Below are 24295 nucleotides of genomic sequence, written 5' to 3'. Positions count from 1 at the left end.
GGAATAAGGATATATATGTTTTCCTGTGTGTTAGGCTTCTGCTAAATATTTCTTTCCAGTCTTGAGGCTTGCTTGCTGTGAGGCTGAATGAACTAAAGGTTCTTAGGTGACTCTAGGCCAGTAGTTCTTCAACTTTAGTGTATATATAATTCAATTGGTAAGTTTGTTAAAATGAAGATTTTAGGGGCCCACGGAGAGAGGTGATTCAGAATTTCTGCAGTGTATTGACCCAGGAATCTGAATTTTAAACAATTACTCCAGGTGATTCTGCTGCAAAGCATAATGAGACAACACTTGGAAAATAATTGGTGTAGGTGATTCTTTTACTCAATCATTTCACTTTTGTGTGTGTGCACCAATTACATGCAATAATGTGTTATGTGCTTGGTAATAATATATGTAAGTCAGGTGTGCCAACATTAGCAGATTGAAAGCTGTAAATAATTATATCTGCAACAGAAAGAGTGACACACAGAGAAGTACAAAATATGCTCTTATATGAAGCTGAAAATCTAACACAAATCAGTGTATTAACTGGCATGAAGATAAAAAAAAGTTATACTAGCTTCCTATTGCTGCTGTAATAAATTACCAGAAACTCAGTGACTTAATGCCATACAAGTTTATTCTCTTCCAATTCCAGAGGTTAGAAATCTAAAATGAGTTTTTACAGGGTTGAAATCAGGGTGTTGGCAAAGCTGGTTCCCTCTGGAGGGTCTAGAGGAGGATCTGGTCCTTGCCTTTGCAGCGCCTAGAGCTGCATGTCTTGCATTTAGTGATTTATGAACTCTTTCTCCTTCTTTGCATCTTCAAATTTCTCTCTGCTTCTGTCATCCTATTGCATTCTCCTTTTCTGTAGTCAAAACTCCTTCTGCCTCCCTCTTAGTAGGACATTTGTGATGACATTTAGGGCCCACCTGAATAATCCAGGATAATCTCCTCATGTCAGAATTCTTAATTTAGTCACAATCAAAGTCCCTTTGGTAACATTCACAGGTTCTAAGGATTGGGACATGATATCTTTGGGGGGCAAGGTCTGCCTCCTGCCCTTGTACCACCTGCTCCAGTCATGCCAGCTCCTTCCCCATCCCCCTTGGAGCCTCCTCTTTATGTTTATTGGCTCGTGCATCTGGGTTCTGGCTCCCTGTTTCTGTCAGAGTTTTGTGTGTATTTATTTTCCTTTTTCTTTGCAAAAAAACCGATATCTTCCGAATTTTAAAGAAGACTAATACTCTTGGGCTTTTAGCTTCTTGTTTACAACATCCTTCCCTCTTTGTATCAATGTATTTTTCTTCTACATAGTGTCAAAAGCATCTGCTCCCTTCTGCCCGGCTTGTTTTGTTTTATTGATTTGTATGAAGAGCCCCCAAATCAAATTATATTCACATAGGCGAATTAATACAGCTGTAATGGTGGAGAGTTTAGTGACAACACATCATTGTTTTGCAGTTATTAAAGAAAGGGACTGATTTTTTTCAGTTAGGTGAAAGGAAAAGTAAATTTGTTATTGTTATTAGAGTGAAATTTTAAAGGCATGAAATAATTTCTGTGTCTTCCAAAGTTCTTAATGTACTCTTTCAGGATGAAATTTTCTCAGAGAATAACTCTGGCAAGCCAGAAGGTTTATTTAACTTAACATACCAAACTACAAACGTCAAATCAGAGCAAATGTTATTCAAGTCTTTATTTAACAGGTGTGCTACAGCTGTAAATTTTTTTTTTCCCTTTGCTGTATGGTGTAACTACACACTGTTTCACATAATTATATAGCAACGACCACAATTCATTTTTAACACAACAAATAATTAAAACAGTCTAGAAGAAAGGCACTAGAGAAATTTAGTTTCACTGTCCTTTAAAATGACTCAGTGACTATAGAAAACCTTCTTTTCAGATTCTTCATCTACAAAATCAGAATTCACTGCTGAACACCATACTGATTCTACAGGTATTTTGTAAAGATAAATAAGAAAATCTGTGAAGTATTTTAAATTATTAGAAGAAAGTCTCCAGAATTATTTAGTGTAAAATTTTATAATATTTCTGACAACTGCATGTGTTTACTTATTTGCATTATATTACAATTGTATGTGTATTTTTACTTTTCCTTTGAAATCTTTAATACAGTGAAAGCAGAACATTATACGTAAGAACTTGAATAGTTGTTTGCTTCTCTTCATTTCCATGGTTCTCTGTCCCTGTTCTGATGAATCACCATCTCTATGGAGAGAACTTCTTTGAAGAGCCGTTGTAAATTAGGTCCACATTGATTTTCTCAATGATTAGACTTAGTTGCTGTATCTCCCCACTGGACTGCAAGCTTCTTGAGAGAAGAGACCATGTCTCTTTTGCTTACCTTTGGACAGTCAGCACATGACCATTAATATATGCTCATTAAATAGTAGCTAACTAACTAAATATCCCATTGATGACGTCATTTAACTGTCTTTGATGTTCTAAGTTGCACAGCTATCAGAGACAGTCAGTTTGAACTTATCTAAAGTTTCCTACCATTATGACTCCTTTCCAAAGAATATTCTGTCCTAATAATGGCATATATCTGACATCAGTGCCACCTCTCCTACCCCTAGCAGCACAGATGGCATTTCACAGATCATGGCACTTTCTCCTGACAAGTGCAGATATGGTCTCAAGTTTCCTCCTGACATGTCCTCTAAGAAGCCACTCTCAGTTGTCAGAATAAGTTGAAACTTAATTGCCATCCCTGTTACTGTGAGAAAGTGAGATGACCAATGGGATTGATGGTATCTGCCTTTAGTATTTTCCCCCTTCTATGATCAAAACACAGTTGACCCTTGAACAATAAGGGGGTTAGGGGCACCGACCCCTTGCACGGTTGAGAATCCATGTATAACTTTGGACTCCCCAAAACTTAACTACTAAGAGCCTACTGTTGACCCAGAAGCCTTATTGATAGTCAATTAACACATATTTGGTATGTTATATGCATATCTACATATATTTTATGCATTCATCACATGCCTAACCTTTTTAAATGTTTTTTGATATTTCTAGACTATGTGGTTCATGTTTTATTTTTTCAAACTGTTTCAATCTCCAAAAAATTTTCCAATGTATTTACTGAAAAAATTTCGAATATAGGTGGATCTGTGCAGTTCAAACCCATGTTATTCAAGGATCGACTGGACTTAAAATCCTATAAAAAGATAAAACAAGCATACTTTAAATATAGAGGGTCCATGAAACTACAGAGTAAAGGCCACTGGGTCAAACAGAAGCCCCCTAGGAATACCTATTTTGGGCATTTAAGTTTTCTATGGGATCAAAAATATGTAGCTCCTAAACCTTAGCTCATTGCTGCTGTGAATTCCCACAGTGGTGGGGCCATAAGATCATTTTTTCCAAGGCCAGCTTCTTCTATTTCATATTGGCTGGCTACTATAGTTATGTCTGTCTGATCAGTACCAAGTTCATGGACAGTTCAGGGAAATAAAAAGAGGAACACTCGATTAGAGGATGGAGAATGACAGCTGAGTAGTTGGTATGTATTTTCAAGGGAAGCAAAAAATGTCAAGGAGTTAAACTGAGTGAAGGTTAAAAACAAAACCTTTTCATTATTTTCTTTTCAAAATAAGTAGTGACTAGATAAGAACAATTTAGGCAAATTAGTATGATGCACCAGCCTCTCAGGGTTAATATGATATATAGATAATGATAAACTATTATCCCTGGAAGGAACTCTGAACTGAGACCCAGAGAAGTTAACAGACTTTCCCAAGTTGACAGTCGTTACTGAGAAAGCTGAGTCTCACATCCCTGTGTGCCAGTTCCTAGTATAATGTCCTTTCTACTGGACTTAATGTGCAGTTTGGTTTATATTGGTTGTAGGAAGAAGCTACGCAGAGGGAGAGATAAAGCCTGGTTAGCAATTTACATTTTCAGAGCTGGGCTCTTATCGTGGAATGTCAGAAGAGCAAGTGAAGCAGGTGTAATAAAATTATATTTCATTGCTTTTGAGTGATAACTCTGTTTTTGAAGATTTAGTTTCTATGTTATGATTAAGTAGAACCTAGTAGCTCTAAAAGAAGAAAACAACTGTGATTTTTTTTCACAGTATAAAATGAATTATTGCACAGCCAGCTCTTGATTAACAACAAAGGAATTATCCAGTTTGTGAAATATTTTGGACTTCCCCCGCCCCCAACCCCATCCTTCAGCTGGTCTCGCTTGTTGCAACTGGGCACTGGAGTGAGACAGGTACAGATAAGGTGAATGATTGTTCATTACTAAGAATGTGACTACAATTGGCTTTATTTGGTAACTAAAGGACTTGTTCAATAGAATGTTAGGACCAATTGAATAAATCTCTCCATTTCTCTGCATCCCTTCTGCCATCTCTCCAGTCCAAACCACCGTCAACTTTCACTACAATAGTCTAACTTATTCCCTTTGTTTGATCCTAGTGCCTCCTCATCTATCATCTATACTGCAGCTAGCGTCATCAATTAAAACTTAATTCTGATTATGTCATTCTGTGGCTTAAAATCTGTGACTTGCCTATGCCTATAGGAGTGAATTAGTAGTCTACCATTTGGTTTACAGGCCCTTCTTTAATTTGGTTTGAAGTTTCTCTTTACGTATCCAGTCTTACCTATCACTATGTATCTCTTCACTTTTCTAATTTTATTTCTCTTGGACGTCTTCACAAGCGTCCCCCTATACCTCAGTTCACCTGGTATAGGTCACTGACGTAATCTTTCTGACATGCAAAAGTAATTTCATCATTTTCTGGCTTAATATCCCCCCATGAATTACCACCAGTATTATAGTTAAATCCTACTATTTACTGTTGCCTTTAAAATCACTTATCATTTGGCTAACATTGTTGCCTTAGCACAATGACACTTTTGTATGGTTAGAACTAATAGATAAAAATCTTTGCCCTCATGCAACTTACATTCTTAGGAAAAAGGCAGTCAGAAGCAAAATGAATAAGTAAAACATATCTTTTGTTAAATGGTGATAAATGTATGGGAAACAATAAAGCAAGGAAGGAGAATAGAGAGTCCTGGGGTGGGAGGGAGGACAGCTCAGAAAGCAAAGATATTTGGAAAAGTACATCTAAAGGAAGAGAGGGAATGAGCCATGGAGATATCTAGGGGAAAACTCAAAGCCTTGATGAGAGAATCTCTCTGGCATGTTTGAGGAATGCCAAGGAAGCTAGTGTATAATTGGCATAAGGTTAGTGTGGAGCAGAATGGTAAGAAATGAGACAGAGAAGTAAAGGGGATTAGGTTTTTATAGGGATTTGGGAGCCCTTGTAAAAACTTGGACTTTTACTCTAAATGACATGGGAAGCCACTAGAGGACAAAAAGAAGAGTGGTATGATTTGATATTTATTTATTTATTTATTTTTAAATTTTATTTTTGGCTGCATTAGGTCTTCGTTGCTGTGCGCGGGCTTTCTCTAGTTGCGGTGAGCGGGGGCTACTCTTCATTGCGGTACGTGGGCTTCTCATTGTGGTGGCTTCTCTTGTTGCGGAGCACGAGCTCTAGGCTTGCGGGCTTCAGTAGTTGTGGTGTGCGGGCTCAGTAGTTGTGGCTCGCGGGCTCTAGAGTGCAGGCTCGGTAGTTGTGGTGCACGGGCTTAGTTGCTCTGTGGCATGTGAGATCTTCCTGGACCAGGGCTCAAACCCATGCCCCCTGCATTGGCAGGCGGATTCTTAACCACTGTGCCACCAGGGAAGTCCCTGATATTTATTTTAATTGGAACTTTGTTGTTGTTGTTGTTGTGTAGAGAAGAGGCTGAATGGAGTAGGGGATGAGGCATCAGTAGGAAATTAGAGCACTCATCCAGGCAAGAAATGAAGGAAGCTTGGACCAGCATGGTCGTGGTGGGGTTGTGAGAAGTGATTGGATCCTGGGTATATTTTTAAGGTAGATCCAAAAGGATTTGATGACGAGTTGAACCTGGGAGTGTGAGAGAAAGAGGGAAAACAAGGATGGTTTTGAGGTATTGGGCTTGGGCAGCTGGATGGAAAGGCTTCAGGAGGAGCAGGTGTTTATGTGTGTGAGTGTGTGTGTGTGAGACAGAGAGAGAGAGAGAGATTGGTATTTGGATTTTAGACGTGTTAATTTTGAGAAGCTTATTAGATATCCAAGTGGAGTTGTCCAGTGGGCAGTTGGAAGTCTGGAGTTATGGGGTAGGTCTTCAGCATCTAAATAATATTTATAACCATGGGACTCGATATCGTCTTTAAGGGACTGAGTGTAGACCGAGAAGTGATGTCTATGGATAAAAATCTGAGATCCTCCAACATTAAGAAGTGAGAGGGATGAGAGAGAGGATGAGGATGAATCAGCCAGGAGGCTGAGAAGGAGTGGTCAACCAGATAGAAGGAAAGTAAGATAGAAGCCAAGTGACGAAAGTGTTTGAAAGAGGGGAAATGATCAACTGTGTCAAATGCTGCCGATAGGTTAAGCATGTTGAGGACTGGGAGCTGACGGTTGGATGGTTGGATTTGGCATCCTGGGGCCATAAGTGATGCTGATGAGAGCAGTTTTGGTGGAGTAGTGGGGATGAAAGCCTTGTTGCGGTGACTTCAAGAGAGACCAGAAACAGGGAGTATAAATGGACAACCACCCTACTTATACCTGTTGTCTCAGGGTGTTAAGTGCTCCTGTTCATTTTGAAAGTATTCTAGTTTGCATGTTAACTTACGTGTTAATTCTAACTATATAGGAAACTCTTTCAAGGACCGTGGCTGGAAAGCATAGCTGGAGGAACTGTGGTCAACAAAGATTTTTCTTAAACATAGGACATGATACAGAGTATGTGTTTGCTGATGAAAAGGATACAGTATGGAAGCATAAATTGGTGATATGGGAGATAAAGGGGAGAATTTTGAGAATAATGTCTTCAAAAAGGCAGGAGGGGTAGAATGTGTAGGGTTTGGCCGTGGGTAGGAGCTCAGTCCTTTGTAATGGGAGTCCATTCCATTCCATTACAGGAGTTCATTGTAATGGGAGGGAAGGCAAAATGCAGTTACATTTCTTACATCGTATTTTGCTGTTGATTTATTTGTTTGTTTCTCCACATATTGTGAGCTTCTTAAGAGCAGTAAGAGTAAATGTTTTGTTTATTTTCTGGCAGAAATTTCTATTGTTCTATTTCTACTCTCTAATACAATGCCTGGCACACAGCAGGCGTGCAATAAATGTTTAAATGAATAAATGAAGACTCTATGCTAATCATGTGTACGTTTTATCTTCTCACTCAGATTGGATCATTTCCATCAAATCTTGACAACCAGATTGATTTAATTGTGCTTCTCTTGTCTGGGCCTACAGATAGCTTGACTAACAGGTAGAGCTGATTGACAGGAATGGCTGTGTTTCTACTAAAATCAATGATGCTCCCTGGGAGTAAAATCAGTGACCTTTTGCTGCATTATTTTGCAGTGGTCCTGGTTATGGTTTTAACATGAATTTACTATTTACTTCACCTTGAACCTTCTGAAAACTATCTGTTCTCCTCAGTATCCACTTGGCACTCATGGCTTTCCATTCATATGGCATGCATCATTATCTGTTATTATCTAATTTACCTTTATTAATGGGAAGCTCTTTGAGAATGGGGATTACATTTTCATTGCTTTTTGTTCCCAATAATGCTTTGTACCATCTGTGGTTAGAGAACATGTCTTCTTCATCACTTAAAAAGGCTTAGTCCAGGCCCTGGTGCAAAGCAGATGCCAAATAAATATTTGTTGAATGAGTGAATGCAGGAACGAATGATTCTTGTCTGTGGTGTATGCTATTGGTGCACAGACCAGCTCTCCTTTCCTGTTTGGTGTGCTTATCACCCAGCTCTCACTCTTTTGCTTCTAACAGTTCACACCTGACCTCTTCTCCCAAGGACTCTCCTTGGACCACAGGAGTTGCATCATCCAGATCCTTCAAGAACAAGTGCCTGGGATTTTATGCCTTCTCCTGGGTAACCAGTATCCAATGACTGAGATGCAGGAATATGGAAGCTCTCTTACCTCAAGGCAGCACAAACTCACCAGTGCAATTTACACTCTAGAGCTCCCTGTAGGATCAGGCCGAGGCCAGGACTTCACTTGAAATTACACCCTTGCTTGGCTTTTTATGCTGCCTTATATTGTTTTCCTTGCTCCCTTGTAGGTTTCTCCTTGAGAACACTTCCTTGATAAATCACCTGTACACTCATACTTTCCTTAGGGTCTGTTTTTTGGCAACTTAAGACATTGCATGTTTATAAGCAGTTGATGTCATGGGTAGGGGGTCCTAACCACTGTCTCTCTGAGAGTGGTAGTTTCTGCTGTTGCAGGTGGTGTCTCCTGACAGTTTCTGGTTTTATAGTCCTGCCAACCAAAACTATAGGCAACTGTGAACTACATTTGATATTTCATTTGGTTGTCAGATGGGAAGTCGTTTCACAATTTCAGTAAATAATTGTTATTGAATTTAGTAAACATCTTATTGGATTACAGGTCTTTCTAACAAAGTCAGAATGTGTTTTCCTTGACTTTTTGCTCTTTTTGATGACACACATCTCTGTTGTCTTTCTTTAAGCAAGAATAATAAAGAGCTAATTGTATAATCAATTTTTATATGATTGAGTACAGCTCTCTTTTGTCTTCCTGTTGAATATAAAGATCCATTTCTACACACCAAGTAAACCATTTACTTTTTTAGTGATTTACAAAGAACACAAACTCCCTTATCTGTAAAATGGGATTGGAAGTAATGTGTTTTAGAACTGAAAAGCACTTTGGCAACCAGCTGGTGGCTAACACCTTCATTTTATGAATGAGAACACTTGAGACCCAAAGAGGTTAAGTAATTTGTTCAATATCTCCCAGCTTGGTTCGTGGCAGAGCAGGAATAAAACCCACCTCGCAGGCTCTCCACTGCTCCACAAAATACATATTTCTTATTCACAGAATTGATAGGAGGATTAGGGACCGCATCTGTGAAAAACAGATTTAGCCTTTGGAAAGAAAGATGCCAGATAGCTTTATGAAAGCTTTAAGAAAACTAATCTCATTTTAACCTTTTCTGTACAATTGTTAGTTTTGTTCAGTTTTATGTTATTTGCCTCAGGCTCCTTTTTGGCCAAGGACTAGATAATATACAATGCTTGATTTGAAAATCAATATTAAGTATCCAGATTGTGTTAGAAATATGACTGACTTCAGCTGGTTTTGAAGCCGGGAACGGTTGCAGACAGCCTTCCAAAATGGCAATCATTTATGTACATGAAAAGTTTTCTATCCTACTTTGCATATTGGGAATATGGACAATTGGATAGTTGCTTCCAAAGAAAAGAAGAAGCCTAAATTATTTTTTTGTTCAGCCTGGTAATACTTCCAAAGCTTGTTGCAATGTAACTTTAACAAACCATGAATTTTCTCTCCTGCCAAGCCACCATATCCCGCCTGCTTTCAGCATAGTCAGGAAACCGTTATACTAATCCACCGTACCTTCCTATCTCTAGCAAGCACATGTAAGTGATAACTTTGAATATTTATTTTGATGCAATATAAATCTTCTCTCTGTCAACTTGTAAAGCTGGGAAACTGTGACTTGCTCAACTTGGTTACTTTAATTGTTTAAGTTTCGTTCTTTCAGCCACAGCATGCTTTGATATATGAACAAGAATGCTGCTTAATATTCGTAGTATTCAAAGTGATTTGTATAGGCTCATACATGCAGGGAAGATAAAATTGGAGGATCAAGAGGCTAAAGTAACTTTTCTATATATTTTTAATTAGGTACGCTTATATGCAAGACCTGATGCTATCAGAAGAGGATCTGGGGACTATGCTCTCCATATAACAAAGAGATTAATAGAATTTTATGAAGACTACTTTAAAGTGCCCTATTCCTTGCCAAAACTAGGTAAGAATTTTCTTGGTTATTTTATTGTAAGGGCCCCTTGAAGGTGGAATTTCTTCTTCATGCATTTATTTGAGACATCCAGAAACAGGAAAATTCTAAGGGTTGTATTTTTAGAGAAGATGAGCACAGAAAACAGTTTCTTCTGAAGAGGTAAAATAAAATTCAGTGTTTTTGAGTCTTGCCAAAAAGTGCTCATAGGAATTAAGAAAGTCATTACATGAGTTTAAGATTCCAAAAGATAACCCAAAGAGCTAATTTGTTGAATAAGCACCATGGAGGGGTGCTTGCCAACATCTCGTTTAATCTTCACAACTGCTCTGTGGGTAGGTACTGTTAGAACATATTCCACATAAGGGAATTGAGACCTGGGAGTCTTTCATTTACTCAGACAGCCAGTAAGAAAAGGAGTTGGGATTTCAAGCTAGGTCTTGATGACTCCCAGAACTATACAATATTTTACACTAAGAAGGCACTCATTGATTAGTTTCTGTTTCCTAATTCTCACATGTCAGCCCTGAATGTATTAGTCATCCATTAGATTATTTTTGTTCAGTCATATTTGAGTACACAGTTACAGTAAATAGAATAAAAACAATAGAGGAGGAAAATTGCAATGATGGAGATTGTGTTCACCATGAATATGTTTACATTTCTTTCTTTTACAAAGTGAGTAGGTTCAATAATTATTTGTTGAATGAATACATGAATGAATTTTGTTATCCTAATTTGCATGAAGCTGCTGCTTTTACAGGGAGTGAACTGAGATGTTCCAGGAAGTTAGAAAGGGTATATATATACCCATTAGAAATGCTGAGGCTATTCTTTCTTCTCAGAAAACCTGTTTTGAAATATTAATATCACAACCGTTTTTTGTTCCTCACCCCTCGTCCCCCATCCATTTTCCTTCTCAGGAGTGTTGTTAATCAGCATCCACGTAAAAGTTATCACTCATTGACAAAAATAAAGTGCTTACCTGGTCAAAAGTATTAGCATTTGAACCGCAGGTTCTTGTCTCTGGAGATGGGCCTAGTTCACTAAAGTACCTGCCTGCTGTGTAGCTTTATTGGTCTTGTAATCAGTGATTCAGAAAGTAGATAGAATAGTTGATGTTGTTATCAATGGGTGTAGCATACAGTTTTAATGAGTGATATTACAAAATTCTGAGGTCTTTTGAAACGTGTGCTCTTAGAATCCCTAAGATTTTCTTTCAAATTTCTAAACAAAATTTCATTTCAAATAGGATCTATGTTTTGTTTTGTTTTGTTCTTCCTTCTTTATTTTGCCCTCTATATCAACTTCCCTATTAGAATCTGTTACACTGAAATCTCCCTGGTAGGCACCCAAGGCAGAAAGGAAGACGTGACTTCATTTGCACGGGGGTGACACTGTTCTTTACACCAGGTAAAACGGGCCGGGAACTTCTCAGCTTGACCCTAATGTAAAATTCACGAGTGCTTATGTTGCACGTTCAGCAAGAGAAATAAAATGTGAATCTTTGTCCCCTTCAGACCAGTAATTAGTAGAGGAACTCAATTTATAACTTCAGGGGGTTCCATGTAACTGTCAGCTTGCAGCAGGAAGCATTTCTGTTCCTCTCTTTCACTCACAATTGAACTATGCAGTCTTTCATCTGTAGAAAAGAGCTTTGTTCACTGTTACTATTACTTGTTAAGCTACCTTATGGTGTATATAATTGAATGATTTGACTAATCCCAGCACACTCCTTTTTATGTATCTAGGGGAGTTTCCACATCCCCTGCACTTTGTAAAATTTCTCTTGAAGTTCTACTTATTTAATATACCTTTAAATATTTAGAGCTATATGTTAATGGATTTATAAATATACTTTCTAAATGCTCCCTACATAAAAATTCCGAAGCACAGAAGCATTTTGACAAATCCTTACTTTCTACTGTACATTACAAATTATATTTTCAATGAATTCTATGGACATTAACTCAGTCTTTGTACATGATGAATATAGATGTATCCTAGATATCAGCTGTATCTGCCTTGACTTTTTAGATCTAAGATGGTTTCCAAGACACCTATTCTTCCCTCCCTCCCCCCTCCCCCCTTCCTTCCTCCCGTCCCTCCCTCCCTCCTTCCTTCTTCCTTTCTTCCTTCCCTCTTTCCTCTCTTCCTTCCTTCCTTCCTTCTTCCTTCCTTCCCTCATTTATTTAATAACCATTTATTGAGTACCTCACATATGCACTTTTCTATGTCATTGGGAGGCAGCTGCAAATAAAAGAAGGCAAAAATCACTTCCCATCTGGGGCTTAACATTCTATTAGGTAGAGCCAGACCTTTAAGCAATTAGTGATCCATATAGCATGTCAGATGGAGATAAGTGCCATTAAAAATAAAGCTAGAATGGAGGGATAGGAAGTGTGGGAGCACATGGGGCATGGGGGAAAGGCTGAATGTTTTAAATGGGTGAATATGGAAAGCTTTATTGGGAAGCTGACTTTTGGGCAAAGAACTTAAGGGAGTGAAGGAGTAAGCCAAGTGGATACCATGGGACGAAGACTCTAGGCAGAGGCAACACAGTGCCCAGACGTTGAGATGGGAACTTTGTTCATGTATTTGAGGAACAGCAAAGAGGCGAGGAGGACTGGAGCGGAGTGAGTAAAGGGGTGAGAAATAGGAGATGAGGTCAAGGAGTAGTGGGTAGGTGACAGATCCTGTAGAGCCAGCAGGCTGTGGTAAGGACTTTGGTTTTTTTAATTGTTGTTGTTGTTTTGTTTGTTTGTGTTTTTGAGGGGGGTACGATGGAGATCTATTGGTCAGTTTTGAGCAGAGGTATTACATAATCTGGCTTCTGTTATAAAAGGGTCACTCTTGTCACTAGGTTGAATACACGGTAGGGCAATGGTTCTCCACTGAGGGGTGATTCTGTCCCTCAGAGGCACTTGGTAATATCTGGAGGCATTTTGTTTTGCACAGCTCAAGGGGGACTGGTGGAGTGTGTGCTATTGCCAGGGAAGCTGCTGAACATCCTACAATGCACATGGCAGCCTCCTACAACAAGGAGTTATCTAGCCCAAGATACTAATAACGCTGAGATTGAGAGATCCTGTTGTAGGGGGAAAGGGCAGAGGCATGAAAACCAGTTAAGAGGCTATGGCAAAATTCAGGGAAAATTTGATACTGCTTGGAGTAGGGTATTAAGTGTGAGGTAGTCAGAAGTGGTCTAATTCTAGGCATATATTGAAAGTAGAGACAGCAAATTTGCTGATGAACTGGACGTGGGATTTGGGGGAAAGAGACGTACCATGAGTGATTCCAAGATTTTGCGCCTAAGAACCGGAAGGATGGAATTGCCATTTACTGAGAGAGAAGGATTGTGGAAAGAGATCATTTTAAAGACTGATACGTCTATTAAACATTTAGGTGGCAACTTGATGTCTGTAAGAAACTCAAGTAGACAGTTCAATTTACAAATATGGAGTTTGGCTGAGTAATCCAGCTAGAGATATACATTTGCCGGCATTTTACAATGTATAAAGCTATGAGGCTGGATGGGATCACCAAGGCTGTGAGAGCAGGTAGAAAAGAGAATAGGAGGGACTTCCTGGGTGGCGCAGTGGTTAAGAATCTGCCTGCCAATGCAGAGGACACAGGTTTGATCCCTGGTCTGGGAAGATCCCACATGCTGCAGAGCAACTAAGCCCATGTGCCACACCTACTGAGCCTGCACTCTAGAACCCGCGAGCCACAACTACTGAGCCTGTGTGCCACAACTACTGAAGCCTGTGTGCCTAGAGCCCGTGCTCCACAGCAAGAGAAGCCACCACAGTGACCGCAACGAAGAGTAGCCCCCGCTCGCCGCAACTAGAGAAAGCCCGCGCGCAGCAATGAAGACTGAATGCAAACAAACAAAAAAAAAGAGAATAGGAACCGTTTAGCAGTTAGAGAGATTAGGAGCTGGTAAAGGCTACTGAGAAGAAGCAAGTGATTAAGGCACTAAAGAAATAGGTATATTAGATGTTCTGGGCATTTGGTGAAGAAAGTATTTCACAGAAAAGCAGATGATAAAATGTACTAAGTCGAGATAGATGAGGACTGAGAATTGATCATTCATTGAGACTACCGTGTGACCTGGGCAAGAGCAGTTTCAGGTCAAAAACCTGATGGGTGTGTTCAAGAACAAATGGGGTGGATGCTGCAACTAGAGACAGTGAGTACAGATCACAGATCAGCGTTTCTGAAAATTCTCCATGGGGAGGGTTCTGGAAATAGAGGGAAGGAGAAATATTTGTGTTCTAAAAATACTCACTTCTTGAGAAGAACTGTTTCTGTGAACAGATCACACCCTTACCTCACAGGTTGTCCCTGTCCCAGATGTCAAGGGAGTTGTGGAACTTGCCTCTTTTTTTTGATTTGCATTAGAAAACCCCAAACAGACCTCCACCAGTTGGTCTGATTCTACTGGTGCTTTGCGGGGATGTGCGCATATGTAAATGTCAGGGCATTACATTGCAAAAACCCCAAACAAACCCTTAAAATGTAATATTGAATACTTCTTTTCTTAAAAATCACTTTGCTGTTCTGTCATAAACTCAGCAATATCTGCTCTCTTCCCAAATTTTTTTTTTTCATTTCTAATGCTGAATAGTCTTAACTTTCTCTGCCATTGTATCATCTTATGCTAGCTCAGCCCTAAGGATTTGAGTTTCCGCTCCAAGTAGTTTATCAGAGTAGTTCCCTAAGAGGAATTCTGATGCTTGCAGTTGGGACAATATTGATTCTCCTTGTTGCATAAGGATATTCCTTTAACATTTTAAAACCCAGATAGGCAGGAGGGTGTGCTGTGTAAGGATTTGTTTTAAAATCTCTCCATTAGGTAGTTAAAACTATTAGTAGGAGGTTTGTAGAGATTTTCTCTTTCTTGTTGTTAAGTTGTAATGTGAGGTATAGAATCTACTTGGTACAGTACAGCAAGCCTTTCTATAGCTCTGTGCCCTATTTTCATGAGAACTCTCTGAGGCATGGAGGTTTACTTTAAAAGAAGGTTGTTATAGACTTAAAATTAACTTATCTTTCCTCTTATCCCCAAAACTTACTGACCACAACTACAAAAACAAATGGGTTTGTGTTTACTAAATGTGGGCCACCGTTAAGGGCTTTGTACATTCTAACCCATTTAATCTTTATTACAGCATTTTGAGGTAGTGGCTGTTATTCTCTCATTTTCCAGGTGACGAAATTTCGGCACTAAGTGACTAAGTAATGTACTCAGATCACACAGCAGGAATTAGTGGATTTATAATTCAAACCCAGGTTCTCTGGCTCCAGATTCTTGGGATTCTGATGAAACAGATTCCAGGAACTTCGAGAATTCAGAGATTAAAATATGGGTCACCTTAATAAACTAGGTAATCTGATTGCTAGAGGAATAATGTAGTAACTATTTTTGTTAATTTCATATTGATGTTAAAAAGTAATATATGGTCCTTATAGAAAATTTGTTAAAAAAATAAATAAGCACATGTCTTATAACTCATAATTTCATCAATCAGAAGATATATTTGAGTATTTTAAATGTTTTTTCATGATAGTTTTTTTTTAATAAGTCAATTAGGTGGCAGATAAAGTGACTCAGGTTTGTATTGGAATATTTTGTTATTCATCCTATTTAGATTTCAATTAATTATAATAGTTTTCAGTTTTCTTTTGCTGCTACTTTGTAAATCAATACGTTTCATAAAGGAGTTTGCTTCATTGCTTCTTTTCAGGACACCATGCTTTTATGAAGAATTTGTTACTTCCTTGGCACAGTGCTGTAATTGTAGAGGGAGCACAGGTATTTTGTAACAAGAATTTATGGCTTCAAGGAGGTTGTGATTTCGTTAAGGAGAGAATATGATATTTACAGGAATTAATGGATTAGGGACTCACTATATAGAATATAATCAACCTCCAAAGTTTTGTGGGGCAAAAATGTAGATCCATGTAGTTAAGAATGTGGGATCATTGCACGATGCTGTAGGCATGAAAGGGACATAAAAAGAAGCCTTATCTTTACGAAAGTCCTGAAAAAAGAAACAGATTTAATCAGAGGTGGAAAAGAAAGGGGAGAAGTGATTTTGAGAATTGTGTGGTGGGGAAAGCCATGGATACCTTAGGCTCTATGTATCATGTTGATGGAGTCTATCTATTTTTCTATAATGGAATAGATAAGCTATGGGATAAATTGCCCTATTGAAGTTCATGAATAAGAGAGGCTAGCTTGAATGACTGAGTTTTGTTCAAGCTATAACAGATAGATCCATTTCTTTATTGTGGCGTTGATGATGGAGGTGATGATGATGATGTTGATGGTGATGATGATGATTTGCTATTTGCAAGTAGTAAAGCTTTGGAGTTTTTTCCTTCAGAAAATATTTGTGTTGACTGCTATACATTTCACTCTCTGTGGTTATGTATCTTTTTTCTTTAAGTAATGGGTATATTTGTTGTTTTTAATTTGAGGTGATAATCATATAATACTATTCTCATTTTAATTATACCTCTCATACTTGAGTTATTATTTGAGGCTTAATTTTTTTAAATGATGACTTTTCTTACCTTCCTTTTGATTAGGTAAATATTGAGTGCTATATATATGTTTTGTTGATAGCCTCAAGTTAACACTGCTTTTTAAAATAAAATCTCTAGAAGCTCTTTATATAGTCTGGTCTAATTATGTATAATGTCTGTTCACTCCCAAGATGCTTCCTTCAACCAGAATCCCTAAAAATATTTGAATATACACTGGAGCTATTTAATGATGTGGTTTCTTGGTGGAGATGAACATAAGGATCTCTGTAGGTTAACATTACCAGTGCATTTCTTAGGAAATCAGATGAGGCAGTTCTTTGCCTTCTAGTTTACCAGGTACTTTAGAGAAATAAGTTTCTTCAAATGACTATCCTTTTCGCCCTCTTTGGAATCAAATAACTATAGTCTCCCAATTTTATGAAGGTAATTTATTTCTGAAAAACCCTTCATGTGGTGATTTTCTCATCAACCCAACAGTTATCATGTCTTTTAATGGAAAATATTTTTTATATGTTCCTAACCTTCACTCTGATAACCATGTGTGTTGAAACACCACCAAACCCTATTAAAACAGACATAGTTACTTCAATATTTAACGAGTATTTTAACACAATTTAGCAAGGCATTTCCCCCTTCATTAATTATTCTATAATATGGCCATTTAACTGTTCTTGTTAAGCTGTTTTGCAGCTATTACATGCTACACGCTTCCAAGATTGTACTAGCAGACAAAACATATATACGATGCTCAATGTTTATAATATTCAGTTACTAATACAAAAAAAGAAATAAACAAATCAATGAAAACAATGCCTTTTAGTGGGAATGATGCATAAGATTATTACTGCTGTAAACTAGCAAACCACAAGTACACTGGGTGAAGAATTTTATGTAACACAAACCAGCTATAGAACTGAATTAACTAATTAATTCAACAACATTTATTGAGTAGTTACTATGTATATTGTACTCAGCAACAGTGGCCTCTTCCGCTAGAAGCTTACAGTCTAGTTAAAGAGAAGTTTTTTTATTATTTAGCTAGTTTGCCAATATTGTTACTTGTTCAATTTGTTTACCACCCTCCTCCCTCCTTCTCTGGTTTTAAGAATTTCAGAGCTTCACAACTTTGGATTTACTCCTAAGTATATTTTCACAAATTCAGTCAGGGTTTTGTGAAATATTGTTTATCCTGAAAATGAATGCAACTTTAGAAAGTGCTTAACTTAATCAAGGCTTATTTATAGATGCCTCCAAGGCATTGTTTTACGTATTCCAACAGAGGTATTTGGCCCTGACAACTTTGCCATTAAGCTAGGAAATAACTACTTTCAACATTTTCCTATGTAGTCATTGCACGTATCTTGTGCCATACGCTCTGCTCTCTTTCCTATTAATATGGGTCGAGTGGTGTTGGTCCAGTAATGGACACCTCCTCGTCTTGTGCACCTGATTCCATCCTCTCTCACCTGCTCAAGGACATCCCTTTAGCAATTCTCTCTTCTCTTTCCTGTATCTTCAATTCTCCATCATTGTTGGGTCTTTCCCCATCAGCATTAAAAACGTAGTGCTATTTCTCTCAGCCTAACCACACACATGCACACTGACTGCAGCTACTATATCATTCTCTCCTTTATTTTACAGCTAAACTGCTTGAAAGGGTTGTCCGTCTCCACTGACTCCAATTTCTTGCTTTCCCTTGTCTCTTGAGTGCACTCTACATCAGGCTTTTGCCCCCAACCCTATACTAAAACTGCTCTTGTTGAGTTCAGTAATGCTTCTACATTGCTAAATCCAATGGCCAATTCTCAATCTTCATCTTGAGCTGTCAACAACATCTGACACAGTTGTTCTCTTCAAATCCTTGAAACACATTTTTCACTTGTCTTTCAAGGCAACACATTTTCCTGTTTTGGGGGTTCGTTTTTCTTTACTGGACATTCTTTCCGAGTCCAGGTTCTCCTCCTCTTCCCCTCTCTAGCTGCTTAATACTGGAGTGCCCCAGGACTCCGGTTTTGCATCTCTTCTCTTTGATACCTACGTTGGTGGACCTCATCCAGCCTCATGGCTTAAATGCCATCTGCTGATGCTGGATTCCCAAATTTACATCTCCAGTCTGGTTCTTGCTCCTCCACTCCAAATTTCTACATTCTACTGACTATTTGATAGCTACATTTGGATGCCTAATGAATATCTCAAATTAACATGTTCATATTTAGCTTCAGATATTAAACCACTATCTTGCTCCTTCCATAATCTTCCCCATCTCAGTAAAGGGGAGCTTCATCCCTTCAAAAGTTGTTCAGGTAAAAAAATCCTTAGACTTGTAATGTTTTTCTCTCATGTTACTCATCTAAACCATCAACAAATCCTTTTGGTTCCACATTCTGAGTGTATTTGGAGTCTGATCACTTCTCCGCATTTCCAAAGCTACTACTCTCATTCTTGCCTGGGTGAAGAGTTCAACCTCACTGAGATGTGAAGTTAAAGTGGTACGAGAACGTGAGATACTTGAATTTACTGAGTTCTTGGGAAGGATATTGGACTTACCTGGTGATGCTGCACTCCTGCTCAAACGTTCCGGTGGCTTCCCATTAATAATAGAGTAGAATCCAGAATTCTTCTTTGGCCTGCAAGACCCTTGAGGATCTGGCCACTTGCTGCTATACTCCAACTTTATCTCCTACTTCTCTCCTTCTCACTCTCTCTGTTTCAGCTGCAGTGCCATCCTTGTTTTTTCTCCAACATACCAAGCATGTGCCAGCCTTGGGTCTTTGCATTCATTCTTCCCTCAGCCCAGAACACTTTTCCTTCAGATATGTGCATGACTGAAATATCACCTTTTCCAGTGAGGTCTTCTTTGATCCCCCTACTTAAATTGCAGCCTTGCCAATCACTTCCCATCTCTCTTCCCTGATTTACTTTTCTCCATAACACTTTCTATTATCTTCCTTAATATGTATTTTATTTATGTTTTATTTTATTTATTATCTGTCTCCAAGCTACCTCTCCTCCTTTGCCAAATGTGAATGTTCTATGAGAACAGACATTTTTTTTGTCTGTTTGTCTTCTGCTCTATTCTCTCTGCCTAGAACAGTGCTTGGCCCAAGGTAGGTAATCAATAAATTATTGTTGAATGAATGAGTAATCGCTGACTTCTTTCTCTTTTAACTATCTTTACCACACTAGAAAGGGGAAAAAGGCAAAGCTTTGGCTACTTTGTGAATGAAATAAAATATGATTTCTTTTTAACAGAATAAACAAAGAAATAATGGTGATGTTCATTTAAACTACCAAGGAAACTCTTTTTTTTGGTAAATACAAGTGAAAGAGGTGAAAGCTGAATTAGTTATAGTTGCAGCGACTTTCCAATTAGAATTTATGTAAAGGAAATATTTGGTGAAAAATGGGTGAGTTGATACCAAGAAGAAGTATTGAGCTTTTGGTTTATTATCTTGGCGACTCTAGACTGAGGCTATTAAGAGGCCGTACTTTGTACCTCGGATGATTTTGCAATCTGAAAATGAAATAAGTATCTAGTTGTCTATGAGCTCTTGTTGTTCTTTGAAATGAAAACAACATTTACTCATGGATTTGATAACGTTGTTAAATACCTGTTATATACTAGATACTGTTCTATTAGATACTGAAGAATCTGCAGGTAACCAAAGAGACAACAATCCCCATCCTCATTGGGCTTATATTTTAATAGGGCAGAGAGGCAAACAATAAAATAAGTATATAATGCTAGAAAGTGATAAGTAATCTAGAGAAAATAAAGCAGAGAAGCAAGTATCAGAAATATTGGTGGGAGGAGGGGTTGAAGTTTTAAACACGTTGGATGGTCAGGGAATGCCTTGCTGAAAATGGTGACATTTGATTCAAAATCTGAAAGAGTGTGGGAACTCTAAGGAAGAGGGTATCTGACTTGTTGAAGAACCAGTGTGCCTGATGCAGAGTGAATGAGACAGAGTGGGGTGAGATGAAGTCTGAGAAGTAACTATGCTAGGTGGTGAAGGATCTTGTTGGTTAGCCACTGAATGACATTCACTTTTATTTTGATCAAAGGCATTGCTCTAGTGGCTTGGGCTGCCATAACAAAATCCATAGACTGGGTGGCTTTTACAACAGAATTTTATCTTCTCACAGTTCTGGAGGCTGGAAGTCTGAGATCAGAGTGCCCGTATGGTTGAGTTCTGGTGAGAGCTCTCTTCCTGGTTTGCAGACGTCCACCTTCTTGGTATGTTTTCCCATGGCAGAGGGAGACAAAGCAAGCTCTCTGGTGCTTATTCTTATGAGAATATTAATCTCATCATGAGGGCCCTATTCTTTTGACCTCTTCTAAACCTGAATACCTGCTTCTTAAGGTCCCATCTCCAAATACCATCACATTGGGAGTTAGGGCTTCAACGAATGAATTTTGGGGGATATAATTCAGTCCATAGCAGGCATGATCTGGCATGACTTACATTTTTAAGGGATCACATTGGCTGTTTCATGAAGAACAGGTTGTTGGGGGAAGGGGAGTCAAACCCAAAGCAGAGAGAAACTATTACATTAATCCGAGAAATTAATACTGTATCGGACCAGAGTCATAGCAGTGGAGGTAGTGAGAAATGGGCAGATTCTGAATATTTTGAAGGGAGGATCAACAGAGTTTACTACTTTACAATAGGACTTCAAATGAAGGTTTGATGTCAGTTTCAAGTACAGTTTAGAAAATTGTGACAAGTTTGAAAAACTATGAGGTTTCTTTTCTCCCCCCTGTGGCTTACTTTTTCTGTGTAGCTACAATGAAAGGGAACAATGTTTTTATGCCTCCTTCTCTTTTTCTTGCTCATTTGAAATTAACATAGCAAGATAAATAATTTGTATTTTCTGTGTTTTCTAGATGGAACAGCTGTATTTAGAACAAAATTGTGGTTGTAATAATCCTCTTCTGAGAGTGAGTTACTTCCTCCACTGGCCGTTGGTCAATCTGGAATTAATTATAGCCAAATTGCTATCCAAAGCCCTAGAGAAAGGGAGGACCATTTCATTAAGGTCTAGGCTGGGGATTACTGCTGACAGAAGCACTGCCAATCAGGCAGTTTTAAAAGAAAGGTGACTATTGCCATAAACTTGAGAGCTAAAATAGCTTATATTGAGATCAGAAGGTTTTTCCAAATAGCTTCATTTCAAGAAACTGAGACTGAGGGATAGTTATGTAAAGTAAGGTTAAGTATCTAAAAGTCAATTAAGGCAAAATGCTCTTAGGGGAGAAAGAGTCAAAATACATTTTTTTTTCTTTTCTTTGTTCCAGTGTAATTGTGATAGTGTTCCTTTTCCAATTCAGAACTTTTCAGATGTTTCCACTGTAAAGATTTGCCATGATTACTTATTGATTACAATTTCTAAGGTTTAGGAATTCTAAGTGGTAATCATAATCAGGGCATCCCTTTGCCTTTGGCATTAAAGTCTTTTGATCTTATCAGATAATAACGGGTAATAAACATCCTTGCTGTATACTATAGAATATCTACTTATAATTTTGTAAGGTGAGAAGCAGATGTGCTATTGTAACCTGAGTGAGGTGTACGTATTTTGTTCACTCCCTTGTCAAATATAGGAGACAAATCCTCAGCAAACCATATAAAATTCAACGTGGATGGCTATTGGGAGATTATTACAAAGTAAAAAGAATGTTAGAAAAAAATTCTAGCTAATGTAGAAGTGATATAATCATTGAATGAAGTATTATCACTGATTCACTTTATTATACAGCAGAAACTAACACACCATTGTAAAGCAATTATACTCCAATAAAGATGTTAAAAAAAAAAGCTGAAAAAAAATGCCATTCTCATTAAAAAAAAAAAATCAGCTATTTTTAAAAGTTTTAACATTATGACTTTATCTACCATGACACTGGGGGATCTAGGATTGAGACTAAAACTTTTTGAGAGATTTCAAATGTAAAATGGACTACTGGTCCATCTTTTAGTCTCAAAATTTTTCATTCCTGTCTCTTTGAGAATCTTGATGCTGCTGCTTATGGACTTTGAAATGTAAAGCAGACTGAAGTGTAAAACAAACTTTAGTAAGGGAGGTTGCAATATACAAGCAGAGCAAATCCAATATGGTAGTTGTAAATATTACAGGTAGTTGTAAATATTACGCCTTAAAGCTTAGGGCGTTTAAGCTTTTTAAACAGTAATTTTGAGAGCCGTTGAGTCCCAAATGCCATTTTTCAGTTGGAGGAATTTTAATGGTTTATAACTTAGATGTATTCTTTATTGGCTTTATTATTTTTCCTTGTGGGTTCTATATTCGTATGGGAAATAATTCATGAGTGACCTAGAGTGTGTCTTCAATAGTATAAAATAGGATGGTTTTAGCTTTTAAATAGTTTAGCAATTCTTTTTATTTTACAGACAGAAAAATATTCACTAAGCTGTAAAATAATTGGTAGGTTGATAACGTTTAGGATCATTTAGCTTAAGTACATTGAGATATAACCTGTTAATTTTTATTAATACTAATAAGCCAGCTGGTAAATGGTATGAAACTTGATGAGCAAAATTCCTCTCCTGGGCAAAACTAATACTCCATGTCTGTAGCAGAAATTTGGATATACCCCAAATCATGAATTCTTATTGCTATGGATTGAATTGTATGTCCCCCAAATTCATATGTTGAAGATTTAATTCTCCTTGTGACTGTATTTGGAGACAGGAGGTAATTAAGAGGTAATTGAGGTTAAATGAGGTCATAAGGGTAGAGTCCTAATCCATTAGCTTTGGTTTTTTATAAGAAGAGGAAGAGAGAGAGATCTCTTCCACATGAGGACACAGCGAAAGGTGGGTGTCGACAAGCCAAGAAGAAAGGAAGAGAGCTCTTGCTAGAACCTAACCATGCTGGTGACCTGAACTCAGATTTCTAGCTTCCAGAACTGTGAGAAAATGAATTTTTGTGGTTTAAGTCTATGGTATTTTGTTATGGCAGCCCAAGCTGTCTAACACTTCTGTGCATGGGCTTGGGTCATTTACAACTCTGTTTGCTTAGGCTGAGGTGGGGATGACAATGAGGAATAGGCCAAAATAAAGACTGTAGCAACCACTTGAATTATGCAGGCCTTTCCATTACCATTCTATTTTGCTTCAATTACTTTGACTACTTAAGAAGAAATTATTGCTTTACCTTTTAAAGTATCGTTACTTTGCCTCTCCCTCTTATCTGTAGTGAAAAAAATCTGTGATTAGAAAGAATTTTAATCATGTAAAGAAGTCTCCATAATCAATATCATAGTGGTCAGCAAACTTTCTCTGTAAAGGGTCAGGTAGAAAATATTTTCAGCTTTGTGAACCATATGCCATCTAGGCTGCAACTTTTCAGCTCTTGCAAGACAGTGGCAACCATAGACAACATATAAATTAATAAACATGGCTATGTCCCAATAAAATGTTATTTACAAAAACATGGCTGGCCAGATTTGGCCCATAGGCTGCAGTTTGTTGAATCCTATATTACTCGATAACCTCATTGTTCAACAATGTAAAAATTACAAATCCCTCAAACCAGCTAAGAATTGAACTGAATTGGTACATTCAAAATACTTAGTACACTTTGTTCTTCTTAAAGGCATTTGTTTTGATCCTAAGTATATAAAGAATACGTACATTAATGGAATTTAAATTTGTATTAATAAACAATAATTATATACTATATTATTTATACACTATATATCAATTTATTAATATATACCTTTAAAAACTAAATATGGTATATTTGTATACAATTTATTTATTTATATATACTGATTACATACATATTCACATCTTATATATAACACACTGTATTCATATC

At 37.7% G+C, this 24295-nt stretch overlaps 1 protein-coding gene across 2 annotated transcripts in view; it reads left to right on the top strand.

Moving 5' to 3' along the window:
• TRHDE (thyrotropin releasing hormone degrading enzyme) overlaps positions 1–24295 on the top strand; it is a 394213-nt gene that overhangs the window by 117043 nt on the left and 252875 nt on the right. For both annotated transcript variants that reach the window (XM_082418907.1, XM_082418908.1), the window contains exon 3: positions 9784–9910. In XM_082418907.1, the coding sequence (XP_082275033.1) occupies positions 9784–9910 (127 nt within the window). The remainder of the gene's footprint in view (positions 1–9783; positions 9911–24295) is intronic.

Source organism: Balaenoptera physalus (assembly GCF_965194825.1).
Source record: "Balaenoptera physalus genome assembly, chromosome: 13".
In the NCBI taxonomy this organism is placed as follows: Eukaryota; Metazoa; Chordata; class Mammalia; order Artiodactyla; family Balaenopteridae; genus Balaenoptera; species Balaenoptera physalus.
Note: the sequence above shows the minus strand (reverse complement) of the source record. Positions and strands in the feature narration are given on the sequence as shown.